Below are 27,700 nucleotides of genomic sequence, written 5' to 3'. Positions count from 1 at the left end.
CCAACACCGAGCCTGAAAGCTACAACCTCTTATGAAGGATCATGATATACAACAATTACAGGCAATAATTCATCTCAGAATGCAAATGAGAGAAAAATTCATGTTGGTCCAATTTTTCAGTAATGCACTAAGAGATAAAACTGTTCAAGTAGTAATTTCAGTTATAAACATAAAACAGTGATGATTACAAAACTTTTGGAGATAGTTCAGAAAACATTTTACCCGTGCTCCCTGTTCAGCAGCTCTGACATAACAGTGAGCAATGTGTTCATCCAGTCAGGTGAAGTAAGGTCGTTTGGAGCAGTCGTTTCGGGGACGTTCCCTCACCCCAACAGATAGCACCAGGGCAAATAAACAGCACCAGAGTCGGCCATAGGAGGGGTTGAGGCCTCCCTTTTTCCAGCGTTCCCTGCCCACCAATAAAGGGATATGACTAACAGACTGTGGCGCAGTTCATTTGTTGTGTATAAGCAAGGGATCCAACCACATCTCTGCATGTCATGTATATGCAACATGTACGCACATCAGAGCAGGTATTTTCCCCATTAACAACTGGTGAAGCCCCAAATTGTCAGGTTCCACAACGCCTTTCCTATTCAAAGTGCTGCATAAACTTCTGTCAGTCAATAGAATTTGACTTTTTCTCGCTGGCCCTGATGAGGCAGGAGGAAATTTGCTGTTCAAGCAACAAGTTACCTGGCAGTCCTTTTAACTAAAGTAGTCAGCGTAACAGTAATCAACCACACTACAGGTATGGATACACATTAAGATTTCATGTTGATGTAGTTTTGGAGAGAACTGTCAGTCGTTCAAATTCTTCCATGGCCTTAACGGGCCGCTGCAGGAGAGCTGAAATTGTGAGCTTGTTTTATCTCAAAGGTGTCTGAGATTAAAAATTAGGTTGGGTTTGACTCTGTTGCACAGTGTGATGCCATAAAACTGTGAGTGGATGTAAACCAGTAACCACTAACATGTCACTATAACATGATGAAACGTACCACAGGTCGTACACGTTCGTCCTGCTTGGTGACGTCCACAGGTCAGAGGTTTGTGGATTACTCACACACACAGCCGCAGCTATCAAACCAATTGTGATGACATTGTCATTTGGTAGTGTTTTCAAGAAATCAGTCAGAACCACTGCAGTGTTCAGTCTGGAGTGTTTCCATGGTAAAGGCATCAAATGGTGTTTTACTGCAGTGGAGCAGAAATCTGATACGAGCAAATAAAGTCAGTGTGGTAGTGTGAAAGAATGAAAGCATTTGGAGGCAAACCCTTTTTCTTCCATTGCATTTTAAGGTTAGATTTTCTTAATGTCTGCAATTGAACCCTCTTCGACATAACAGCAAGATGTCTCCTGCAGCCGGATCTCGATCGTGCTCTCTCTGATTGCAGCGACTCGTCTGGAAAAGCCCTCTCTGCTCATTCAGATTCTCCTCCTGCTCCATTTCTCTCTCAGCTCATAGTAGTAGTAGATTTCCTTTGTTTCCATGACGACGTGCTCCCTTCTCACCTCTTCTCTCGTCTCTTCTCATCTCCCCTCCCTCCCTCTCCGGTTCTCTGGCTCCACCAGTCAAAGCAGGAGGCAGGTGGGCTCGGCTGTGACGTGGTGCGAGTGGAGGTGGAGGAGAGCCTGACCAAAGAGCAACTGCTGGAGACGTTCATCACCTGTGGTAGGGACACGCACAGATGCATAAATGCGCACACTGGCAGAGAAATTTCACAACATATACAGGTTGTTTTTATGTTTATATTTTTTCTACATTCATTTAGAGCTGAGGCATTTAATAGAGGAATCGATTAGGTGGTCAGCAGAAAAACAATTTAAATTATGGATTAGATTAAAAAGATTTAAATTGTGGATTAGATATTAAATGAAAAACACTCAAATTCACAGAATCCAGCATTGATTCTGGTTGCAGTTGTGAATATTTGCTGGTTTTCTTAATCTTCTGTGATAATAAATGGAATATTTTATAGTTAGTTTTATAGTAAAGTAGAAATATAAAACTTCCCCACCTTCGAGCATTTTCAGGTGGCGTTATCTGTCGCAAAGATAACTGGATCATTTGTTTTTCCCCAGAGTTGCACTGCCACCAACACAGGAGTAAACATGAGTAAGTTAAGTCTGTAAGGGAGAAGTGAAAGCAGACAGAAATGGTTAATTAGTATGTTTAAAATTTAAATGCCATCTAAGTGACACTTACTAATGAGGCTCTTTAGTCAAATAGTAGGAGGCCATGGCTGACCCGCAGCTTAATTTATTATTCATTTGTCCGGTGGCTAATAAGTTGAAGTTTACTTAATGTTAGTGTTAGGTCTTGGGTCCATTCATGTTTTAATTTTGAAGAAACGGTTTGCAACGGTGGAGTCGGCCCATTACTGCAAAGTCATTAAACTGCTGTCTTGTTGCTATGGGGATTTCTAGGAATAGAGATAAGAAAGCTGCATTTTCACTGTATTGTTATTGAGGCCACATCTTCCTCTTTCAACATTGATTCGATTTCAACAATTTAAAAAAATATATTGTTTTTTTTTTCATATAACTGTCTGAAACACTTTTACTTATGAGTTTCAGTTCTTGAGTTATTGCAAGAAGTCTAAGTGTTGGCTCATGACTCTTCCTGTTTCAGGTTTCCTGGTGCCGGCGGTGGGGTCTAGAGGTCACACTAGTCACTGTGTGGTGGTGCTGCTGGAGGGACTGGAAAAGGCTTCGTCCCTGACAGGCCTGCTGGGAGACCTCTGCCACAGTCTGGACAACAGGGGCTCTGCTTCACCGCTGGTTCTCAACACCGGTGAGTCTCACTGCTGCCAGCCTCTGACTTGAAGCATAATCAGACACACAGTATACCCAGGTAAAATAGCATGCAAATGTAATAAAATTAGAATAATCTGCCCAAGGAGTGCAATGAATCTACAGGAATTTCACCTCTATAAACTGTGCTTTTGTACGATATGTTGAATGCATTTATCTGACAGATTAACCCAAAGTCAGGAGTTTATCTTATGAAACCAGATACCACCAGAGAATAAAGGAAAATTAATTGACTTCCTGTCCTTTTATTCCTGTACATTCATCCCTCAGGTCCCCACCACTTCCGTGAAGGCAGCTTCCTGATTGCGACGCTGTCAAAGCCTGGCCTGCAGGGATCAGAGCTCCGTCTTCAGCAGCATTTCCGCTGGGTAACGCTTCGCTGGGACCAGGAGCCACTGCACGGCCTGCTGGGAAGGCACCTCCGCAGGAAGCTGCTTCATAAGGTCAGTGAGCGGATGATCGCTGCTGCCTTGATTTCATTACACAAAAATCACATCTACATTTGCCTCAGTGGGTTATATTTACAGCCCCTTTTACGCAGGCTGTTAGTAGCGGGAATGTTTTGCTGTTGTTGTGTCTAAAAGATATGAAGACAGATAACTGGGGTCATACTTCTTCCCTCTCTGAGCCGGCAGCAGAGGTAGTAATGGCGCCAAACTGACGTCTGAGTGAGAGTGAGCATACACAGCGCTTTTGCAAGGTGTTATGTGTGCGACCCACAGTCGGGAGATTTAAATAGCACCTAGCAGCAGTTAGCAGCTAAGTCAAAGAAGAAGGATGTGTGAAAAACTGGGGGAAGAGTGAGGTCAAGAAGCTCCTTATCATCCAAGCAGAGGGCGAGATGAACTGCTGCATAAGAGGGACATTAAATGATCGTATTAACATGTTATGCCATCATTCAGAAAGCCTTACTTGACATGTATGATATTCACAATGCTGCTGTGTACATGCTAGACTAGACTTTAAAGACTAAAGTGAGCAATTATAGTTGTTTTAAAGATGTGCAGATCTTTCCCACACTGTGAGAAAAATACATGCGAAAAAGTTAAAAACTAAATGGTGAATGACAAATGGTACTCAAATAATAGATGGCAAGTTGTTAATTGGAGTCAAGAATTGTTATGAAGATTGTTATTTCCCACAACACTTTCTTTGAGTCAGTATAGTGTTGTATCCGAGCAGTGGCTGTGAAAGAGAGCAATAAAATGAATAATGCATGGAGAAATCTGCTGAATCCGTAACTCAGCCTGTTTTGTTGACTCATTCATTCAAATATCGAAAAGATAAATGATAATCCTCCTTTTTGTTCCATCCCTCTATTACCCTAAGCTTGAAGTTAAAGCTTAAATCTCTTCCCCCACCTCTCCTTCAGATGGGGACCGGAGTTTGGTCACCTGATGGCGTCATGGAGCGGTCGGTGTTGTGGGTGAGCCAGGTGTGGCAGCAGCTCAACGCCTGTCTGTCGCGACTGGGGACCCACGAGGCTCTGCTGGGTCCACAGCTCTTCCTGTCCTGCCCTGTGGTCCTGAACAACACACAGGCAATCGTCAGGTGTGTGTTACTCTGGGAGCCAAGTGTCAATGTTTACGAAGGATTATGCCCTGTTATTTTAAACAGAAACTAGTGTTATATGTATTCTTAAATCATCTTTAAACCTGATTATTATAACTAACACTCACCTTAATGTCGACTGTCTGTGTGTGTGTGTGTGTGTGTGTGTGTGTGTGTGTTTTCAGGTGGCTGGCTCGCCTCTGGAACGCCGTGGTCGTCCCCCGTGTGGAAGAAGCCATCATTTCCCGGGTAACAGCCAAGCGCTCCACCTCCTCCTCCTCCAGCACCTCTTCTTCCTCATCGCCGTCGTCGCAGCGACCGTCTCCTAGCAACTGTGGGCTGAGTGCCGGGCAGCAGGCTGTGGTGAAAGCCGCCCTCAGCATCCTGGTCAACAAGGCTGTTCTCCTGGGCTGCCCTCTGCCTCGTCACGGTGCGTGGGCGGTCCTTCATGTGTTTCACCTGCCGTTTTTTTTTTTTTTCAGTCTGGACAACCTGCTGGAAAATGAAAATGCTGATGTGTAGAATTTACATGATCTCCCTGCAGAGATTGACAGATACCTGCTGGAGTTTCGGGGCGGGACCTTCCCTCTGTCAGCCATCGGCTCCTATAAAGGAAGTGGCGGTGGAGGGGGGAGAAAGGGACGTGACGGTAGCAAACTGAGACGATCCAACACCAGCCCTCGGAAGAAGGGAAGCCCCGCCTTGAACTGGAGCTGTGGCGGTTCCTTCAGAGAGGGTAAGATGGCCGTCAGTGATGCACACTGTGTCCCGGTGAAGCTGTGCCCTTCAGATCACCTTAAAGTCACGCTGAACCTGTTGCTCTTGTTATTCAGGGGAGACATTAATGGTGAAAACACAGTATTTGTAATCCACCAGTTAATTTTGACATTTTGAGCTGATTGGCTCCATAACATGTGAAATGAGTGAATAGAAAATGTCCAAAATACACATTTAGGTTTTTTTTTTTAATTTCTATTCAGGACATTTATGCAAATAAGCAAGTTTAATTTGAGAAACGAGGCCCCTCCCATTCCTGCCCTCATGGGACCTTATTTCAGAAAAGAATATGCATCTTGAAATTTGTTCAAACATTCTTTCTTCTCTCCATTTCTCCGTCCGTCTCTGACTCACTGTGGAGGATGAGATTCACCAGCACAGCAGAGCAGACTACACACTGTACAGTGCCAGAAACAAGTTGGGATAACTAAAAAAGTGTGAAAAATTGTCAGAATCTGGGAGAAGTACAGGAGAATTGTGACACCCTGAGATGGGAGAGGAGAATATAACATGGGAGTCTCCTGGGAAAATCGGTTGGGTTTGCAAGAATGGCCATAATGAGGCATAGAAGTCTGGAAATGTGGATTTCAGAACGGGGACACTGGCTTTTTGTCAGCAGTATCCACAAGGGGGCAGTGTTTAACAGGCTTAACATGTTCTGCATGCTGCTGTCATCACAACAGAGGCCCTGATAATCCACACACCTCAGTGTGGACAGTTTATACATTTTTTATTCAACTTAATATTTTAAGTAGCAAAGTCAAAGTGGACATGTGTTTTGGCGATGTGAGTGACCTGGCCTAGTAAAGACATGTTTGTTCATATTTGCTTGTGTTGCAGGTTCTCTGTCGAGCACTGATGTCAGCTTCATATCGAATGGCAAAGACCAGAGGTTTGTCTTTTGTGTAATATTATTGTCATGCAGTAGTATTGGTCCCACTGTGCAATGCTGGTACTGTAGTAGTAGGACTTCTTACATGACATGTCCCTGTAATAAGGCTAAAATGTGAAAATGAATGTCATGTCATTGTGTTTGTAGGGAGCCTGTAGGCCTGTCTGTGTTCTCTGATGATGAGACAGATTTAATCAGAGAGCTGCAGACAATGTGCTCCAGCAAGTCAGAGCCAGACATCAGCAAGGTACTGTCACAAATACACTCACAACAACACAACACTGTCTGCCCTGAGTGATTCATTCTATCAAACATCAAGGACAACTACCTTCATATGTAAACAGACAAAATAAACCTTTTTAAGTCACATTCAGAGATGAAGTGAATGTTCTATGGGACAAAATATTTCCTCATAATACAGTGTCCAATCAATAAATTGAACCCTCTGTCATTGTTTTGAGATACAACAATCAAACAAAAGTTTAAAGGAACAGTTCACCCAAAAGTGAAGATTCACCGTTTAAACAAAGGATGAATACATATGGATAGACCTCAGAATACCGCTGTGTTTTTATCTGTGTGTATATCATCCATATAAACCACCATTCAGAAGCTACGCAGGTCTCAATTACAGTGACATTTTCAAACACTCAGCTTTTAGGTCACATGTTTTGACTCATTTCTGGCTCTTTAATTCATCGCTGTCATCCCTCTAAATATAGAGACCGTATGTGTGTCTGGGGCACTGCACCGGCTTGGTAATGACTCCTGTGCTGTTTGAGATGAGGTCTGGAACTATTTATCAGGCTGATTTTAGCCTTTTGGTTCTGCACCCAGATCTGTTCAGAGATGTTTTGTGGCCATTTTAAAAGAAAACAAAGTTACCCCATAGGTTTTCTTTACATATTTCCTCACATAATCTATTGATTATGCTTCAAACTAATCGGTGGACTGTCCTCTAAAAAGAAATCCCCCAAGTTGTAAACCTTGACCTGCATGACCTGATGCTGATGACACCTCCAGCATCCCACCCAGTAATTTACTTTAAATAAAGACCAGCTCTACACTGTCACATTCAGTTGAGGGTTTTTTTAGCTCACTTTTGTTCATCCTCCACAGATCTCTCAAGCCAAAGACGACTTGATCCTGTTCTCCAGCTCTCCTAGTGAAGTGACGTCGACCCAAAAGGTCGAGCAGGAAACCGCCATCCAGCAGCGAGCGCAGATGGTGAGAGGGAGCGAGTGCGAAAACATTATGATTGGAAATAAAAGATATTTTTAAGTGATGTTTGTGGAGAAAGATATTGCAGGGAAAAGTAATACAGGATACAGCAGATAAGAATGTGAAAATGTGTTGAATATTGACATCCACCACCTGTAGGAAGTAAGTAAAAACCTACACAGATGCAGGACATTGCTTTCCACTCTTTGTTTTTGTCTACAGAGGCTATTTTTTCATTTTGGTTATTTTTCTGTTTTCTGTAGGAAAAAAAACAAGCTCCCTGCACTAATCTCTCATTATCACTCCAGTGAGCCACAAACCGATGACTCAAACTGAAAATGAATGTGTGCGTGATTGTTTTGTGCAACTTTTAATTACATGTTTGCGGTGTGTTGGGCATTGTCTCACACATAATTGTCCAGTATTAGCAGTTTTGGGACTGAACTGTCGTACAATATGTCATTACTGCAGGTTTACTTACTCTACTGCGCTTTTCAGCCTCTTTTAGTACATTGTTTTGATGCTGTGATTCAGCTTGTAAAATATGAGAGTGAGGAAGGAAGTCAACAGAAGTAAAGTTAATAAAAATGTATAACATTACCTCGTCCATGAACATTTTTGTCTCAGTCACGCCAAATAGTTATTTATTAGCGGTGGTTGTTTAACACTGACGATGACACCTCCCATAATCCAATGCTGCTTCACAACAATCTACATCTTTTGTTTTCGGTGAGAGCTGCAGAAATGACATACTGTTTGTTTAAAAAGGCTACAGCTCACCAAACTCTGTCTCTACATGCAGACTGTTGTCCGTCAGTCCAGCCGTAGCTCCGCCCAGGCAGCCGTCCAGAGCAGCGACCGGCGTTCAGGCCCTCGCGCCAAGTCGCAGCTCCCCGTCCCCAGCAGCAGGGGGCAGCAGACACGGGCCTCCCCTGCTGCCACCAGCAGCAGCAACAACAACAGCATCAGCAGCAGCCTGAGTCGAACCCAGACGCCCCCCAGCCGCAGCAGAACCCCCAACAGCAGCAGCAGCAGAACAAAGCAGGTTCCCCCCAGCAGCAACAACAACTACTACCGCAACAACAACATTGACAACAACCAATCACACGAGGACATCTGGATCCTCCACAGAGACCTGCACGAAAACAACAACAACAGCAAGTAGACCCCCACCCACCCACCCATTATTCTGCTGTGAACCTCCCTCCACTATGTAAAGACTAGGTACCTGACGACCTTTGACTCTTAGTATTTGTACTTGTTATCCGTACTTGTTACACTGTACTACAGTTGTGTACTTGGGGACCATAGTTTTATTCTATTACAGTATTTGAAGTATTTGATCGTTTGGTTTGGTAAGATTTTACATGGGGCAAAAACAACAGAAGCTAATGCAGAAGGTTACTTTACTGTTGCCTTATTCCAGTGTATTGACCTGCTTATTATGGGACAGTATTCAGCAGAAAAGATACAGCGCGAGAATTTACCGGAATAAGAATGACTGGTATAATAATGACTGGTGGAAACTGCCTCAAAACAGTACTGATGCAGTATGTTTGTGTACTGTACTTCTCTGACTGGTCTAAGGCCACTGAAGAGTAACTGAAGGTACTTGCAGGTGTTAACCTTTCTAGTAAAAAGTGTTTTTGGATCAAAGAAAGAAATGAGCAGGATTTTACTTTCTCTTTTTTGTTGTTTTTGCTATTAAGTATTTTGAGATATTCAAGTGTTTTATCTTTAAATAGTTGCAAGGTTGGTTTAAATACTGTTGAAATTAATCAGGGTTTTACCAAATATATTTGTAAATAAGAATTAGTAAGTTTAAATGCTCTATAGATTGGTGTATGTGGTATGACGCTTGTACAGTGACGAAAACCTTGAAGCAAAACTGCTGAGAAAAAAAAAGAAAAACTTGTATATAGTGTTTGTAAGACGAGTTTGGTTCTGAACCCCTTCACTTGTTTCAAAGTGAACGGGCCGTGGCAATAAGTAATAGAACTGTATAAACACAGGATGTCCTCAATCAACTGTAAGCCATAATAAATATTTTAAATCATTTCCCCCCCCTCCCCGAGTCATGTTCGATTTAACCCCAGCTGAGCCCTACAATGACATTTCTTTTCTGCTTTCCATTATCACTGTGTTCTTCTTCATATGTTTTTACTTTACTTTAAAAGTTTTATTTTAAGTGGACATTGTTTATATATATATACATATATATATATATATATATAAATATATCTATACATATGTACAGGAGAGATTTTAGTCAACCTATGATTTTGATCTGTACGATAGCTGTTTGAGGTTTAAAGAATTGTCTTTCAAGCACAAACATTAAAATGGCACTGTCAAAATCCCCCATCTGACTTTTTCTGTTTCTTTATATTCTTGATTTTTTTATTTTTCATTTTGATTAAAATGTAGGTCCTCACAGAGCCCCCTATACCAGCTTCGGATCTTCGAATCGATAGACAAAGCTTGTAGGAAAATATCACTTGTCCTAAAAACATTAATATGATTGTACAGTGTTGTTTCGTTTATCTCTGTGTGAGAATTCTGACAGTTGGTTCCAGCTTCTAACAAGGTTTGTGCGGTATCACGTGGGATCTCATCTGATCTCAAGTGGTTCCAGCGATGTTCAGACCCAGAGAAATCCAGATTTTACTGACGCTAACGGTTTCATTTTATCACCTGTTGTTAAAATTTCTGAAGAATGAGTCAGAGTGAGGAAGGATGTGAGCAAACGTGACCGAACGTAATGTGAATAAAACTGAAACTTTACCTCGTCAAAGAACATTTTAAAGTGAGTCACGTAAGACATATTTTCCTCAACAATTGTGGTTATTTAACATCTCTCATGACCCCAGACTACGTCTTTGAAATAAAAATATTTGACTTCCTCTTTGGTCAGGATGCAGTTTGTTTGTGGTCTGGGACACATGTATTGTACCATTTTGTGTTGTCATATGGTATATTTTCACTAACTTGGTATACTCTGACAATTAGTGTTTATTACACTCTGTCCACATTAGTGTTCATTATGAATTTGATGTTGGATTCATGTTAGAATCAGTGTGTCAAACATGATGTCACAAACATTACCTGACAAATACATTTTCTTTTCACAGAAATGACACAGCCACACTGAAATTGTCCAAATCTTTAGTTTTACTGCAAATATAGTTGATTGAACAAATACATTTATACATTTTTTGGACATCTGGGTCCTTTTCCTATGAGTAAGAAACAGCTTTGTTTTTAATTTACTCTGTAAAAAAAACATCACAGTTAAGACATCAAGGCATTTCTCTCAGTACCTTAATTTTCTGCATTGCTGCTTTACAAAACTGTTATTCAGTATGAAAGGAGCAACACACTCTTCCTTAAACCAAAGAAAATAAAGTGATGTCAGAAGAATTTTCCAGTTTCCGATAGTAGAGACAGAAGTTGGAAAGTGATAAAGAAGAAATGCTAAATGGTTCGCTTTGCATGTGTACAGCATTGGCTCTGAAAAAATAGACTTTATTTCTCATAGAAAATGCATTTTTGTGATGAATTACTGACTCCCCTCTATAATTCATCAAGTAAAGCTGAAGAATTAAAGTAAAAAGCAGAATTTGTTATCAAAGGTCTACAAATGAAAAAACTGTACAGCATTTAATCATTCGAGTGTTTCCTTGCTGTGAAAGCTGATGAGTACCTCAGGGTGTCTCTAAAGTGCATTCAGATAGAAAAATAAGGGCGTCTGAGTCATCGTTCGTTAGCAGAGTCAGCCAGCAGCGTCACTGTTACAGTTTGTGTCTGTGTGTGTGTCTGTGTGTGTGTGTCTGTGTGTGTATATGGCAGGGAAGTTACTGCAGGCTCAGACTGACTAATCAGAAATACTACAACAAATGTTCTGAAAATACTGCAGTGCAGTACACAACAAGCCACTGTAGAAGTCTCAACTCTTCTCCAGAACTGTTCCACAATACCAGATGTTCTCTCTTTATCCTGTAGGATATTTTTCTTGTTGATTTCCATCAACATTTGACATATATGATGCTTTATAGTTTCACTTTACAGGCAACTTTAAATTTAAGTGGTTCAGAAAAACATAGTTGATTTTTGTCTCTTTTTCTGGTCATCAAATACTGATGCCTTGCTTCAAGGCCAAGCAGAGAAGTCAACAACTTTCTTATGTGCAACATTACCTCCATGGCTAATTCCTGTTAGGTGCATATGGTAAGTTAACGTTGTGCTTTCTGAGCTGCACTGTCTGTTGGCTCTTGGTTACATTTTGTAATTGTGCAGAACAGAAAATGTTCTGCAAGATAATATACAATGAGTCTGACTTCTACATCGGCTGCTGCTCTGTGTTCAGAGTTCAAACAACTGAAGGCTTCAGTGAAAACCAGCTGGTTGGTCAATAGACAGAGCAAAACATTTTTTCTAGAAAGTGATCCCTAAATTGAAACCAGTGAAAATGTTTTTGAAACAATTATACAGGAAAAACTTTGTGAAAGCAAATGTAATGTTTTGGGCAGCGGAAGATCTGAACTGAGGGAACTTTCATGACGTTTGTCCAGCCACAAAAACCCTTGACTGACTGAAACCTTTAAAGGCACTTAAAATGTGTCAACAATAACAATAAAGTGTCCCGTTAGTCAGACAGAACCATGGACGTTGTGGGCATGTTATTATGTGTTTCATTACATATTACTTCTTGCATCATTTCACTTGTAATTTAGGTGAATAATGATGACTCAAAGGTGTTTGCTATTGGCCTCTTGGACACTAAATGATCAGTATCAGAACACCGGATCAATCCCATTAGAGTTAGGGGTATGTATGCGTGTGTGTGTCTGTGCCTGGCCGCTTAGAGGCGAGTGTCTTGGACTTCATCCTCGGCTTCCTCTGGCAGGGAGGAGATCTTGGCGGTCTGCGGTGGCGCCCTCTTGCTGGAGTTCAGGCGGTGCAGCGTGGGGAAGAGGTTGAGTCTGTCAGCAGTGCTCATGGCCTGTTTCAGGTGACTCGTCTCATTCAGCATCTTCTGGATGGAGTCGTAGCTTTTTATGGAGCTGCCCTCGATCATCTGGATAGACGGGATGGAGGAGATGGTCATTTGTTCGTCTGAGATTCATTTATTCATTCTCTTTCTTTCTTTCATTAATAAACAGTTGACTGAAGATGGAAAATCATTTTGTAGAATGAGTTATTTTCATGGTTTTCTGCAAAAAAAAAAAGTGCCTCAAACTAATCACCTGTTCAGTTTAACAGTGGCTTTGACTGATATCTGGATAAAGTCACATAAATGCCAAAGAAAACATTAAAATACTTAATCTGCATATATATGACCAACATCTTTTAGTGGAGACTTAGAGCTGGAAATGTAACGTCTGACTTTGTTATCAGGATATTTTTGTCTGACAGAGTTGAAAGATGAGCTGAGGAGACATTGCTAATGAAATTATATGTATTAGGGATGGCACAATGCATTTTATTAAGGGCTGATACAATTATTACTTATCAAGGAGACCGATAACAGCAACCAATATTTGCAACCAGTACTTTTGCAGTAAAACTTAAAATCTGAGTGTCAAAATGTGGAATAAACAGTGACAGAATGGAAATAAGTAGAATTTAGACTTAAGATTTTGTAACAAGCAATTTCCATTTTTTTCATCATGTATTCACGTACCTGTGATTCTTGCTTTTCCATGTGATTCTTTTATTGTTTAGCTCTTTTTTAATGTATGTACAGCACTTTGTAACTCTGTCTTTAAAACCGTGTATAAATGTAATTTTATTGGTTACATCGAAGATATTGTTGGAAGTGGACTACAGACAAAGAGAAGAGCCTGCATTAGAACCAGGGTATCATATTTCTAAATGAACATATTGTATTGGCAGTCTGAGCCTCAACGATTCTGTAAAAATGCTAAAAATCAAAGCAGATAATATGGCTGATAATTGGCTGACCCTTCTTCAAGGATGTGAAAATGTTGATTGGTATCATGTTGAACATGCAGGAAAGCATCTGAACCAAAATATACTAAAAGTCAGCTAGCTTCGGGTATTGGTGACAAAATTTAATTCATTCAGTCATTTTCCTATTCCCCCCCTTAAATCTGTAATTTATTAGTCATCCATTCGTCTATAAACTTATCTTTTGGTATTTATTTGTTAGAAATATACAAAGTTGCTCTTAGTCATGGTTCCTCCCTCTGCAGTAACACTGAGGAGTATTACAGTTTTATAAGCTAAAATATCAGCAGAAATTCTGCATTTGATTTCATCCAAAACTCACCAGGAAGGCTTGACACTCCAGCAGTGGCTCCACTCTGTGTTCTGACAGGATGACGGTGCAGCCAGAGAACACGTGCTTCAGCGTCTTCCTCAGGACCTGTAACGTTCTGCTCACACAAACAAATACACATAATCATCATCACCATCATCATCATCAAAAGCCGTTAGCTTAGCGTTCGGGCTGTTCCTGCTGGGGCCGACATGAAAGAGCAGGAGCGTTGGCCTCAGGTTAAATTAGATGGCTCATTCTAGGCTTCATTAACTATCTGCACATATGGTCACATACACATGCGCGTGCACGCGCACACACTAACACACACACACACACAGTCTGAATTACTGTAAGCACTAAAATTGTCACCATATGCAGTGACAAGAACACCACACATGTTGGATTTGGGTGAATTCTGCTGCACTGTGACCTCAGGATGCAGCAAACACACACAAACACACACACAAAGGAAATACACACAAACCCCGGATCACTATCAGATATTAGCTGCGTTTAAGTGTGTTGCAGTGGGCCCTCCCTTACAGAAAAGGTAATTAAATCTTCTAATATGTACAGTACACACAGGCACAAAGGGAGAAAAAAAGTCATATCAAGGAGTCATCAGTAACACATTTACAGGATAAAAAACCCACTGCTCTTAATAATAATAATAAGGCCTATATCTACCTGATGCTGCTAGCTACATGATTTACAGTCTATGCAGAAGTCATCCCAGATTAAACTTGAAATAAAAAGTAAAATACTGAGCCTTAAACTGACCATCATCCAGGCAAAGCTCCAGGATCAGCTGGCAGTACCTTCCTCTTTCTGAGGGTCTTATTTATCCACATGGATCTCTGTTTCCCTGAGTCCAGCGTACTGTTAAGCAACAGATTCTCACCCTCAATTGGAGCCAAAGCAGATCCCCTCCACCTTAACTAGCCTTCTTCTAGCCAGATGTTGTATTTTCACAAGGTGGCCAAATATCTACTAACTAGGATGTTAACTACCTCCAGACTTAAAATAATGAGAATAAAAAGTTCAGATCTGCAAGTTGATTTGTAGTATCAACCTAGCAGTTGCCTAACCTTCAGTTTAATGGGAGTGCCGTCCTTGATTTATCTCTTTGTGCCTCGTGTTTTCCAAACACACACACACACACACACACAGTGTGTGTGTGTTTGGACAACACACACACACTGTGATCTGATCAGGCCATAATGCTACTTAAACAAGTAGAAAACGCACAATAAGAGCCCCCAATACCCAGTAATTCTATTTTTGTTTCATGATGTTACTGTGATTATTTTAATTACATTTTTAGGAGCGTTGGTTAGGAGGTCACAAAGCTATATTTCATTCAGTTAGTGAGCTCCCAGTGTTGGGATGAGAAACATTAAAATTCACTGAGACACACACACACATACGGATTCCAGTGTTTTGGCGTTAATACTGACATGGGGTCGAGGTAGGAGGAGGGTTCATCCAACAGCAGGATGCGGGCCTTGCTGAGGATGGAGCGGGCGAGACAAAGCAGCTGTTTGTGTCCGTAGCTCAACACGTTGCCTCCATCCTCCAGCTGAAAGTCCAGCTTGTCTGGAAACTGCTCGATCACTGACTTCAAACCCACCTGGGGACACACAGGACAGTAATGGATAAAAAAGAGAATATAGCATTAAATCTGAGCAGTTTCCCTTCTGCTGACACACTGCAGCTCAAAAACAGCGCAACATTTTAAATGATTTACTTTAATATTCTGAAGTGACCTCTGGACATTCATTTTGCAATACTGTTCCCCATATGATACCTGAATATATGCATAGATATGTACTTTTTTGATGCCTAAATTTGAGAATTTTAAATATTGTTAAAATATTTCCCTTTAACATGTCAATCATCAACTTTATTCTAGTGACAAGAGAAAAAAATCCAAGGCACACCGTGGCTAAAAAATCTTTTAAAAAATAAAGATGAAAAATTCAAAAGCTTATCATGTATAAATCAAGGACAAGTGAAAACAGAGCCTCACCTCCTCCGCTACCTTCCACAGCTCCTCATCACTGTAGCGTCCATGTGGATCCAGGTTCATTCGGAAAGTGCCGGTCAGAATAAAGACTTTCTGTTCAAAATAGAACAGTGAAAACATTAAATCACATAGTTCAGGGGCTAGTTTAGAAAGAGCTCTTGATAACAAAAATTTGGATCAATTAAGACTGTACAGACTTGCGTTATGTGGTCTTAGTTGATGGCTTTAAAAAGCAGCTGAAAAGAGGACTCCAGCTCATCTGTTGTTTGCAACGTTGTTGTGTTTTATGATCTGTTGTAGCTTATGTTTAATGTTTTTTCTTTTTGTTGTTTTTATAGTTATCGATGTTACAGGCCACACATTCAACCTATTTGGCCAATCAGGTGAAATCCCACTAGCCGTTTGCCACCCTCAGATTAATTGATGTCATTTTGGTGGCTATTGTGAATTCTTTTATGGCTAAGAAAGGAGAGAAGGGCTAATATGCATGCAATATATCTATATAGAACAATTGCTTTTCTAAGAGTCAGAAAATATCTCACAACTTGGTCAATGACCTGCTCTAGTTTGTGTTTTATGTATGACTGAGGACATTCATGTTGTGCCAAAGCTACATAAATCCATTAAAATATTTACACCATTAAGTGGAACTATAACTTTTCTGACCTTACTTGGGTCTTATCTGCATATGATGATGAAAAATTATTTATTCTGTCAATCTTGTACTTGGCAGTAAAGTTTAAAGGGGCCTTATGTAATGATTTGTAGTTATCGATATGCATTAATCATTTTTTTACTGGCCATATGTGAGTGGAAATGTGATGTGAAGAAGGAGACCTTCCCTGTCTCTCTCTGTTGCCTATACAAGCTTGTGGATGAATATTAAGTTGCATAATGCTGCCGGATTTCTTCTTCTAGATTTTCTGCAACAATCCAAAGGATGTGACTTGATGCATGTTCTCGAATGACTCGTCTCAGTGCCTCTCCTCGCTCCACTAACACAGAGCAACGGTAGCTAAATTTAGCTTTGAAATGGAGTCTGCTAACATAAACTAACATCTGGCTTCCAGCACAACACAGAAGCTCTTCAGCGTCCCTTTCATGGTCCATTCTCATCCAAAGCTTATAACAGGAACCTTTGGTGTGATGAAAAAAACTCTGAGAAGCTTTAATATGAGAATTAACTGCTTCAGATGTAACTCTTTAAAAGGTGCATTCTGAGCATTTTCATCTTTAAAATCACCTTTTTAAACCCTCATTCCATACTGCCCTACTGTTATCAGCCCACTGAAATACAATTGCAGTGTGTTTCTCATTCACATTCACACTCTAGTGGCTAGATTTGCTAAGCAGTATTTGAATTTTAACTAGCAGCCTCTGTAGGCCACGTCTCTCAGCCATCGTAGACGTACCTGAGGTACCACTCCAAAGGCCTTCCTCCATGTGTGCAGGGACACAGAACTCCAGGAAACGCCGTCGATGGAGATTTCTCCGTCTGTGGAGGCGAGACGCAGCAGAGCAGAGAGCAGGGTGCTCTTCCCTGAACCTGTTCGACCCAGCAGGCCCATCTATAAACACACACACATAAACCAGAGCAGAAACATTTTAATCTGCTAAATCATTTTCTAGCCTGAAAATTCACAATTTTGTAGAGACACATGCGGTACAGTATGCAGTATATGTAGATAGGAGTTTACTCATGTCATTGTGAGATTAACTGTTGCCTTGAGGTGTTTGGAATTCTAAAAGCTTTTCTTCCTTTCTTCTGCAGCCTCACAGCAACAATTAGTCCATTTATCAGGATGCTACAGAGAAGCTAATGGGATGAGGCTAAAGTGCTGACACTTACTGAGCTCTGCTGTCCACCAGGATTCATTAAGAGGCGCTCATACTGACTATAATTACTGCCAGGAGCAGAGAGAAAGCAGTCACATAGTACATGTGTTCTCTCTTAAACTGAAATCTATCAGGCCACTGCTGGCTGAGGTACTCTGACCTAATTAAAAAGCAGAAGGCATTAGAAATGCAGATCAACAGAAGACATTACAGATATGAATGTCTTATAGGTGGAAATCATCTTAAAAAAGTAAAGATGTAGACATGAGGCATGTGTCACTAATGAACTTGGTGATGTTTTTACTAATTCAGTTATTTAATCATAATATCTTTATAATATTAGCTATTTACTCTGCCCCCAACGGGACACAGGTGTCCTTCTTGTTTGAATGTCACCTTGCTGTAACCTCTCTACGACCTTGCGATGACCCGTTAACTGCGGCGCCCCTCTTCCGCTAATCAGTGTTTTGATGTTTTAAAATCCAATACCAAATGTGACAACATGCGTCACTCTGACAAGTTTCATTAAAAACCTCTCTCACACACACATGCTTTGGCCATCACTCAGAACTTACACTCTGGCCGCCATCCACAGAGAAAGAGATGTCGCTGAGGACAGCACGTCCAGCCTCTGTGTACTTCACAGTAAGGCCCTTTACGTCCATCTGGCCACGGTTGGGCCAGCATTCCCGGGCGTGAGGGTTGTCGATGATGAGGTCGGGCCCTCCTTTACCACCGGATTTGCCCGGCAGTGGCTCTTCTGATGGCAGGTCAATGAATTTGAACACTCGATCTACCGAACGCATCTAAGACAGGAAGAGAGACAGAGGGTGAGTTACATATATAGCTAAACTATTACTATACGTACAGTTTACTATTGTGCTGCTTTAAATTGTTATGGCTAGAATTTCTAAAACAATTTCCAAGCTGGTCTGGTAAATAATGGACAGAGCTTCCAGGTCTGTGGATTCTTTCAAATGCCCCCCCTGCTGGCTCTACTGGTTTCAAAACCAAGTCTGATTACATCTAAGCTTATAAGAAAATGAGCCTCCTTCTCACTTGATTTATTGCCTCAGTAAACAGCTTCCTAATGAGCTTATGATCTCAATAGTCAGCTTCAAGTCTCCTGCAGCAAGTTATGTGTTACACTCTACCACAGCATGTGATCAGGTTCTCAGTCAGATCCAACCAAGATATCCTCCCCAGCTCCACCCTTCTCAATAAAAAAGACTGTCACTTCTGGCTCCAAAAAACAAGATGCAGTGATCCTAAATCTGAGCCTTCAAAACAATAATCTACTGCTGAACTTTAATTCAGCAGCTTTATGGTATTCTGCTATACATGCCCTCGAGTGATGCATTCATATAATTTTTGTTATGACTGAAATAGTTTTAGTGGAACACAATTGAACCAAATGCATCTTCAAAAAAGGAGAAACTGACAAAGCGTTTCATAAAGGGAGATTTTATCTTATAATCAATTTTGAGACCCATTGAAATCTCTGAAATATATGGAAAAATGGAAACTGGGCTGTTTTCTTTGAATGGAAGGGATATTTTAGTTACCATTTATTACCATCACTAAAAATGCTGCTCAGAGGGAGGTTATTTTCTTACATTAGAAGAACACTGTGAAGAACGCTGACGACTCCCACAAACACACATCACCACCACCACTGTGTGAGTGTGTGTACTGAACACAATGTCCTATACTGTGATAAGCTCTGTTTGCTCCACTGATCAAAATGTGAGCTGGATGGGTACAAACTGGTTCAAAAGAGCCTTACACGGTGTGAGAGAGTGACATCTCCACTCTGAGGTGATTAAAAAAATTCCCCAATATAAAATGTCTAAATTGTAGCTGTTCCCGAGGAATGAATCAGTGACATTCTGGATTCAGATTCACCGATTACATTCACTTTGCAGATGCTTTTGTGTAAAGCACTTAGAATATGTGTGTTCAAACTCCATTTAATCAACAGCTACATGTTTTCATCTCAAACAAACAACTATAAAACATGTTCAGTTCCACAGTGCAGGAGCTCAGACTTAAAATGCAGTCATCTTGTTAAGGAAATAAGCTGTCCCTGCTTCAGCGAGAAGCTCATTCTTCTACTTTTGGGGCCAAATTTGAGGGGCCGAGATGAGTGACCGCAGCATCCTATTTTACTTCTTAAAAAATGCAGCCTGTATATGCACGTTTTTTTAAACATGGGTAATGCTGCTAAAACTCGCATTTTTCATATTGCCAAGACAAATCTTTCCTTCTGTTTATTTCTTCTTCTTATGGATCGACAGGAAACAGTAGAAAGCATCAACACGTCATAGAAAATTAGCGTGCTCACCAAGCTGATAAACACCAGTGACTACTGCAGAGTCAATTGACATTGGAGCAAATGCTGATTGCACACATTAACAATGAAGACAAACGCCAGATGTTGGCGGGTGTTGGCGGGTTTATTGTCCAGTGTGAAAGGAGTAGGTGAAACAAGGCTACCAATTATCCTGAGGTCTACCGCCAGAGTTTTGAACTACATACGAACTTCAGCGAGGAGTCGGTGAAATGAGCGGTGAAGTGGAGCGGTGAAGGGAAATGAGGGAAGGTTAGGCACAAACATTCTGGAGTAGCTGCTGACACAGGTGTTAAAAAATGAACTCATACAGGTTCAGCAAAAAAAACCCTATGATGTGTGTATCTGCAACGCTTGACACACTTTTTACTGGCCATTGGTTGTGAGGTATTTTAATGCAAGTCAGGTGTTGCCATGATGTAAACAATGATTTTGTGCATGCATGTGTGTGTGTGTGTTTTGTGAACCACCTACCAGTCCGTCTACAGTAATGCTGGTGATGACAGCCCATTGGAAAGTCCCCAGGATGAGCATGGCGAGGGCCACGATGATGCCAATCTCCCCTGGCTTGTCCTCTGTAGAGTACGCACACACACACACACAAACACACACACACACACAAACACACACATGTTCATTAGCATTGCCAATTAAAGCTGCACTCTCTGATGTCAGAGCTGCATTCAGGTATTACTGGGACAATTGGAAACTAATGAGCTGTGAAATGACCCTTTATTCTGCTCAACATAAACACTGGGTATGACGCAACACCACATGTTTGTGTGTGTGTGTGTGTGTGTGTGTGTGTGTATGTGTGTGTGTGTGTGTGTGTGTGTGTGTGTTTGATTAAATGAATGGGAAACACACACACACACACACACACACACACACACACACACACACACAGGCTTCCTTCTGTACATGACATCATACCCGGTGGTATTCAAACAGTTTGATCCGTTTTCACAGACAAACTGTTATGATCCTGATATCTGACTCTACACACTGTAACACACAGATAAGACCGAGGCTTCTTCACTTGATAGGCTCAGTGGAAAATAATAAGATGTTTACTAACTAACTAAATGACTAACACATTCCTTCCTCCTTCCCGGGATTATTGTGTACAAACCAGTGCTTAAAGTGACAAAATGAGCGGCAGCCCTCCTCAGTTTTCTTAGTTTCACCTCATTTGGAGTATAAATCACTGTTTTCATATCCGTCTGTCCTAATTCAAGTATTCTTATTAAAGGTTCAGTTCTCCTGCAAATCACAGAAAACAGATTTTCTTCATGTCCTCATACTGGTCTTAGCCACGTAAACAGTTCTATGGGTTCAGATCTGAAACATCCTCCCTTCCCCAATGAGAATGTGACTGAATGTGTGTTGGTGTTGTTAAAAGCATTGAAAAATACATTTGAAAAACTAAACAGGATTGTTTTACCAAAACCAAATGTCTTGGTTACTGGGAACAATTCACAAGCTGTTTTTTCTTTCAGACCATTAAAATGGCATTACACCACTGGGGGTTACCTGAGGACAGTTTATTGTTTTGTTTTAAGTGTGTTTATTGTTAATATTTCCGACTTTGTGCGCTGTAGAGCTGCACATGGTGTTTTATTTTGAACGTTCACAAATCCAAATCCATACAATGAATCATTATTCCACCCACGGTGATCCCGTCACTCACGGTTGGTTCCCACAGCAATGAAGGCAGCGGCGGTGAAGAACAGGACGAAGATCATGTCACAGCGAAAGAGAAACCATCGCAGCGTGGCTAGGTAGTGGAACCAGGTGGATGTGTGAGTGTTCAGCGCCTTGTGGAAGAGTGTCTCGAAGTAGGTCTGACGCCCAAATGCACGAATTGTCCATAAGCCCTTCAGAGAGATGATGAGGTGGCTGAAGATGGGGCTCCGTGCTGCAGGAGAGGAGAAGGGACATATTTTTAAGTTGTTAATTTAAAAAAAAAATGTTCATCATCTTTTTATGCATTGTTTTTCTTTCACAGCCAAGTTAGAGTTTCACATCTGGTCTCTCTCTGCTTGCAATAATCCTCTTTAGTTACCCTTTTTGTGGACAATATCTTATTTAGTTATGTAAATAAAATAATGCGGCTAAAAGGTGAAAACCTTCTGATAATCATTTGAGAGACTTATACACATAATTTCCACTGTTACTTTTGGAAATGCTGCTTGTGACACCAGGATGGGGTTGGAGGAAATCCCAGCTCGGCTCATCTCTCTGACCCCAACTTGCTCTCAGTGGCTCCGGAAAAAACCTCGCTGTCATTACCAAAACACACATTCAGTGACAGAGTCGGGAGCGGAGCAGGGATGTCAAAAACACACAATGGCATCTTCGTCAGAAGTCCACTGACCTGTTTTCTAATTCTCCGGTTATACAGAGCTGCACTGCCCTAGGAATTTTAAACAACAGCCTACCTTTCCCATCACTGGAAAATCAGCAGATTGATCATTTCTGCAACATGATTGTTGCAGAAATGATCAGTCTGATTGAGATTGTCCTGCACTGTATCACAAAAACAAAAAAAACAAAATGAGAAGCTCAAACAGTGAAAAACAACTATTATATGTGTAAAAGCAAACTCTCTGCTGATTGGAGGATAACGGTTATGTTATTCACCGTGCCTCACTTCCTTTAACTGTTCCTGCCCCTCTGTGGCAGCACATCCATCCTCCCCTTCAACCCTTCCTCTGTCATGTTTTTGTTCTTCAGCCTGACCTTTGCAGTCCTGGCTCCCAGCCATCTACCAGCTCTGCCTGCTGACAGGCGGTTATGATGACTGTGGAGTCTGCCCCCAGTGTCACTTCCTCTGTTCGCTCTATTAGCGTTCCTGTAATGTTCTCACTTTTACTCCCGAGTATTCCCCCTTACCGGTTGTTATCCTGCTTCTTAACTCTCACTCTTATCAAATTGTCAAAAAAAAGAAAAAGAGAAAGGGAAGCGTAGAAGTCTGTTACTCAAGGATACTTCAGCAAGACAGCTGCCTTTATCAGCAAGAGCCATTTAACATGTGTATTATTTTATCCGCAATTATTTTATCCACAATGCAAATAGCTGCCGAATGAATAGTATCATAAGAGGGAGCATTTAGACAAGCTTAAGACAAAATACATTCTGTAGGACGAACCGTTAATACATATATGTTATAAAGTATATCAAGAAACCACTCTCTGAAACTTCTGATCTCTCTTTGCAACGACAAAAAGAAGCATTGCACTGACGCAACAACAGTGCAATCTCACACTTAAACTCATTCTTCCCCCAATCTCACCTTCAGCCTCCAGTAGCTTTAGTTGTTGTCCAGTTCGTAAGAAGTACTTTCTGAGGGCAACGAAGATGACTGCCAATGGGATGGCAGCGATGAAGATGTAAGGCCGCATGATGGACACGGTGAAGATGGCGCCCAGCACAATCAATGTCAGCTGGTGAGAGGGAAAGAAGAAAAAAAATACTAATATATTTGATGTGTGTTCATAAATGTAGTCTCATTTCGGCATGGGACCATTTTAGGAACATTCAGCAAAGCTATGTTATGCAGCTTTATTATTATTGTTATGGAGTACTGGGTTACATTATGTTATGTAATTGATTGCATTGGTTAAATACCTGTATGAGGTCAAACAGCACCAGAGGCAGCATATCATCAATGGCGGCCATGTCCTTGGTGAACCTGTTCATGATCCGACCTGGTAAAAATGAGGAAAAACACAAACTTTGTAGTGAACTACTACATTAGAATGGCATTAAAAGTGGCTAAACAGATGTATTTCTACTAGCAGACAGGTGTACATATTAAAAAGAGAAGATCACCTGACTTCATAGTGTTAAGCACAGCCATGGGGGCTCGTATTACAGCGCTTAGCATCTGTTCATGCAATCGTTTGGACACAGTGAGTAACGTGTGCACTAATGGGAGGCCCCTGAAGAATCCCAGGGCCAGCACACTCTCCGATGTGGCCACATAGATGTAGATGATGTAATAAGCGCTGGTTGGTGTGACAATGACTGCCAGGTGGGTAGGAGGTGACGAGGCATTGACGTGCTGTTCATCAATGTAGTTGGGCGATGAAGGGTTGGCGCCATCCCTCCAAATCGTGCTGACAGAAAAATACAAGAAATTGGATTTTGTACCATTAAAGCTGAATTTATAATATAAAATCTCCCAAAAGACTGCGTTACTGAAATATGCATGCTTATTATGTAATAACTTACATACTTACTTAAAGTGTACTGCTAGATACTTTATGGCCACTTGATTTTTTATGACTTTCAAACTATTTGACATGTTAAACATTTATAAAATGCATATATTCAAACTTATATTGGGCAGTTTCAAAGTCAGTTGTATAAAAGACTCCAATTGCTTTTGCCACCATTAGACACCTACCTAACAATGATAATATTTATCATGTCTGTGGAATCGTGGAAATGGAAACAGTTCAATCACAGAATGAACAAAGCATTATAGTTTTAGGCTTTTAGTCTCTCACATGACACTTACTCAGTAATGAGGAAAATGCCAATGACTGAACCAGCAACCTATAGGTGGAAGGAAAATAAAATGTTGTTAATTTGTTTCACTTAATATAAAAAAAATATGTACAAACTTGAGGATGGCAATTTTACCTCAATGATGAAGACAAAGACGATGAAAATTAAGACGTAGACTAAACTCTTGTTGGTGGTGATGTAGCGCAGGTAGGTGCTCCATGAGGTAGTTTCAAAGATGTTCTCACGCTGATCTGCAAAGCATTGCTGTGAAGAAACAAAACTTTAACCATAAAAACCCAGCTAAAATTCAACCTGTAAATCCAGCAAAAATATAAACTGAGACAAAATCAAGTACATTTCGTGGGTATTGACCAGATCCTGGTCAATACCCACAAAACCTAGGATGAAGAAAATGCACCCATTCCTCTGGAAATATAAACATACTCATGTACTCTGATATGCTTTAAAAAGGGCCAAACAAACTCTACCTCCATGTCTTCCTCATCCACCTCCTCACTAATGTCATAGACACTGTCCTTTGACAGACGGCGGGCGTAAATGTCCAGCTCGGGCCCCAGGTCACACTGCGGTGTGATGGACAGCTTTTTTCTGAAGGAGGACTGAATCTGCTCTCTGCGCTCCTGGCCCTGAGAGTTGGTGATGAACGCCAGGACAGACTGGCGCCGCTGCCCGTTGAGGTGCTGCAGCCCATGGTGGTACACGTTACCCCTGGGGAGCACCTCCTCTACTTGATCATCCTCGGGTACCACAGAGAATTTCCTCTCAGAAAGTTCATGAACCCCATCATCTATTGAACTGGACTGGGGAGGATTTGTAGTCTGTTGGGAGTTCCCAATGAAGGAGAACTTGCGAGCAGCTGCCAGGGGGTTAAGGATTAGAGACTGTTTGCGTTTTTCTGGGTAGCCATCACTTCCAGGATGTCCTTGGGATCCAGAGATGATTATTGGAGGGGGTTGCTGGCGGAACGACTGTCGAATTGGCTCTGGGCCTCGGAAGCCAGCTGTTTCATCGACAGAGACCCTGCGGAGAGTTTCCGTGAGGATAGAGCTGCGTCTCTCCGCGTTGATGTTGTCATACGCTTCCAGGCCGAGGAGGAGGGAGCTGAAGTCAGGACGCTGGGCCTGCAGCTCTGAGAAGGTGCCGTAGAAATAGCAGTCTCCATTGTGCAGCAGCAGGATTTTGTCTGCTCGTTTGAGATGCTCCAACTTGCTGGTGACCACAATACGAGTCTTGGAGGCCATAAGTTTACAGACACATCTGTACAGCGATACAGAAAAAGGAGATTGTAAAAAAATATAAAAAATGGTAAAGTTATGCCTACGTAAACTTTAGCTAATAGCTATTTTATTGTTAACAAACAATGAAATACTTTATGAACTACTTATCAAGCAATATAAATGTTTATAAAATGTTTGTTAAGCATTGCATTTCTTTATCTTCTTGGGGGAAGTTCCCCCCAAAGGCCCATCAGTTCTCAAGTCATAAATATAGACTTCAACTTGAAAAATGGATCACCAGAAAAAAAACAAACTCACTTGCCCCTCAGGGCTTCCGTAAAACTATAAATAACTATACATGAATCATTTATTAAAGTTGGTTATCACATAGTGCTACCCTATATAAATGTAAACAAAGAAACAAAAATGTTTAAACAAAGCCTGACAAACAAATGAGTAAATGCTAAAAACAAGAACAAAAGACAGAGTGATGTGTCAAAGCATAACCAGCACTTGAAATTCACAAGCTACCGTATGTGCTTATTAACATACCAATGATCAGGCTTTGACTACAAGAGTGATTTTGCCTGATTCTCCCTTTTGAAAGCTTTCCAAACTCCTGATGTGATCAAAGGATATTTCCCTTCAAAAAAAAAATCCCATTTCATGAAAAGGTTACAGTGTGATAAAGCAGCCGTAACTCACCACCATCAACACGTGTCTGACGCAACAAGAGATAACCTTGACCTTGAACTTAAACTTAAGCTCAACCAACCCCCCTCAACCTCCTCTACATGAAAGAGTCTCTGTTGGGATACACACTTGTCAAAGATCTCTTTCTCTGTAACGATGTCCAGGTGGGTGAAAGGTGCATCCAGCAGGTATAGGTCTGCATCTTTATACACAGCCCTGAGGGAGAAAACACACAGAGAGCAAAAGGGAGGCAAAAAAACAGTGGAATGTGTTAAGATACAACTAATAATATTAATATAGGCGAAAAGGAGAAAAAGAGAAAACGGAAACAATAGACACAGACAGAGAAGACCAAATGGTATTAATGAGGAAGATGGGTCCCTGTGGGGACAAATCGATTCCAGTGAGTGTTTACAGTGACGGAAGAAGCTAAACACCAAAGAGCGGCAACAAATTGATCACAGGACACTAAACCAATAAATAATGCATGGGAATATGAGAGTGTCTGTAATCTATACACATTTAATGGAGTAATAAAGCTCGACAGAGGCAGTAAATGCACTCATCATTACAACCAGACACCATAAAACATATAGTAGTAGTCTGTGCTGGCAGACAAACATGTAAGAATGATAAGTGATGGTGATCCGCTTTGGCAGGTTCTCATAATATTCAGCAGAGCTTGATTTTTTTACACCGCTGGGAACCAATACTGAGACTTGAAGCATTGCCAAAGATGTAAAATCCGAAGCACTTGTCGATGTTTTTATTGGCTCACAAGGAGTGGAACCTCTTACGTTGGAAGTAGTGACGATGTTGTTAATGAGGATGAGTTTATGACCTTGAAATTGTGAGTAATTGTGAACTACAGTCTGTGCAGAACAATCACATTGATTAGGGTTGCAGAAGTGAAGGGAAAAAGGCCGTTTGGTGTATTTATAAATCAGTCAGTGTCTTTGAGCCTTACTATACTTGCTCTTTAAACATCCATCCATTATCTGTACGCCGCTTAATCCTCTGCAGGGTCGCGGGGGGGCTGGAGCGTATCCCAGCTGACTTAGGGCGAAGGCAGGGGACACCCTGGACAGGTCGCCAGTCTATCACAGGGCTACACATAGAGACAAACAACCAGGCACACTCTCATTCACACCTACGGACAATTTAGAATAATCAATTAACCTCAGCATGTTTTTGGACTGTGGGAGGAAGCCGGAGTACCCGGTGAAAACCCACGCTGCACAGGGAGAACATACAAACTCCACACAGAAAGATCCCAGGCGTCCCAACCGGGACACGAACCGGGGATCTTCTAGCTGTGAGGCGGCAGTGCTAGCCACTGGGCCACTGTGCAGCCCCGCTCTTTAAACATCCTCTTAAAATTGCAAAGATACCACAGATTCTCTTAAATAAATTGATGATCTCTTAAAAAAAAAAAAAAACTCACTACTTCCTATACTTATCGCTTCATCAATTAAGAATATGACTGAAAACTGAAGTCATGCT

The 27,700-nt window shown here is 41.2% G+C and overlaps 2 protein-coding genes and 1 long non-coding RNA gene across 4 annotated transcripts in view; 1 reads left to right on the top strand and 2 right to left on the bottom strand.

Moving 5' to 3' along the window:
- Window positions 1-9,618, top strand: part of cttnbp2 (cortactin binding protein 2) — an 88,313-nt gene extending 78,695 nt beyond the window's left edge. Inside the window, exons 14-23 of the mRNA XM_037107224.1 lie at window positions 1,574-1,673; window positions 2,634-2,795; window positions 3,086-3,258; window positions 4,188-4,366; window positions 4,552-4,796; window positions 4,911-5,102; window positions 5,984-6,035; window positions 6,183-6,282; window positions 7,155-7,262; window positions 8,059-9,618. Of these exons, the coding sequence (XP_036963119.1) occupies window positions 1,574-1,673; window positions 2,634-2,795; window positions 3,086-3,258; window positions 4,188-4,366; window positions 4,552-4,796; window positions 4,911-5,102; window positions 5,984-6,035; window positions 6,183-6,282; window positions 7,155-7,262; window positions 8,059-8,421 (1,674 nt within the window). The 3' untranslated portion in view covers window positions 8,422-9,618. The remainder of the gene's footprint in view (window positions 1-1,573; window positions 1,674-2,633; window positions 2,796-3,085; window positions 3,259-4,187; window positions 4,367-4,551; window positions 4,797-4,910; window positions 5,103-5,983; window positions 6,036-6,182; window positions 6,283-7,154; window positions 7,263-8,058) is intronic.
- Window positions 5-2,702, bottom strand: LOC119024431. The gene is made up of 3 exons (XR_005076469.1): window positions 2,566-2,702; window positions 2,020-2,128; window positions 5-1,668 (listed from the first exon to the last, which is right to left on the bottom strand). It is a non-coding gene; the product is annotated as an uncharacterized LOC119024431 (long non-coding RNA).
- Window positions 9,619-10,404: 786 nt separating the features above from the next.
- The window catches only part of cftr (CF transmembrane conductance regulator), a 34,081-nt gene continuing 16,785 nt past the window's right edge, over window positions 10,405-27,700 (bottom strand). The window contains exons 13-27 of one of the 2 annotated variants that reach the window (XM_037107225.1): window positions 26,327-26,413; window positions 24,755-25,544; window positions 24,402-24,530; window positions 24,277-24,314; window positions 23,586-23,872; window positions 23,382-23,461; window positions 23,047-23,197; window positions 21,442-21,669; window positions 20,226-20,326; window positions 17,977-18,207; window positions 16,978-17,133; window positions 15,569-15,658; window positions 14,997-15,169; window positions 13,549-13,654; window positions 10,405-12,333 (exon numbers count right to left, since the gene is read on the bottom strand). In XM_037107225.1, coding sequence (XP_036963120.1) covers window positions 12,118-12,333; window positions 13,549-13,654; window positions 14,997-15,169; window positions 15,569-15,658; window positions 16,978-17,133; window positions 17,977-18,207; window positions 20,226-20,326; window positions 21,442-21,669; window positions 23,047-23,197; window positions 23,382-23,461; window positions 23,586-23,872; window positions 24,277-24,314; window positions 24,402-24,530; window positions 24,755-25,544; window positions 26,327-26,413 — 2,863 coding nt within the window. In that variant the 3' untranslated portion in view covers window positions 10,405-12,117. The remainder of the gene's footprint in view (window positions 12,334-13,548; window positions 13,655-14,996; window positions 15,170-15,568; window positions 15,659-16,977; window positions 17,134-17,976; window positions 18,208-20,225; window positions 20,327-21,441; window positions 21,670-23,046; window positions 23,198-23,381; window positions 23,462-23,585; window positions 23,873-24,276; window positions 24,315-24,401; window positions 24,531-24,754; window positions 25,545-26,326; window positions 26,414-27,700) is intronic. The other variant, XM_037107226.1, reaches the window with a different exon arrangement.

The sequence above is a fragment of the Acanthopagrus latus genome, chromosome 8 (genome assembly GCF_904848185.1).
Source record: "Acanthopagrus latus isolate v.2019 chromosome 8, fAcaLat1.1, whole genome shotgun sequence".
Taxonomy (NCBI): Eukaryota; Metazoa; Chordata; class Actinopteri; order Spariformes; family Sparidae; genus Acanthopagrus; species Acanthopagrus latus.
This window is presented reverse-complemented; position numbering and strand designations above follow the sequence as displayed.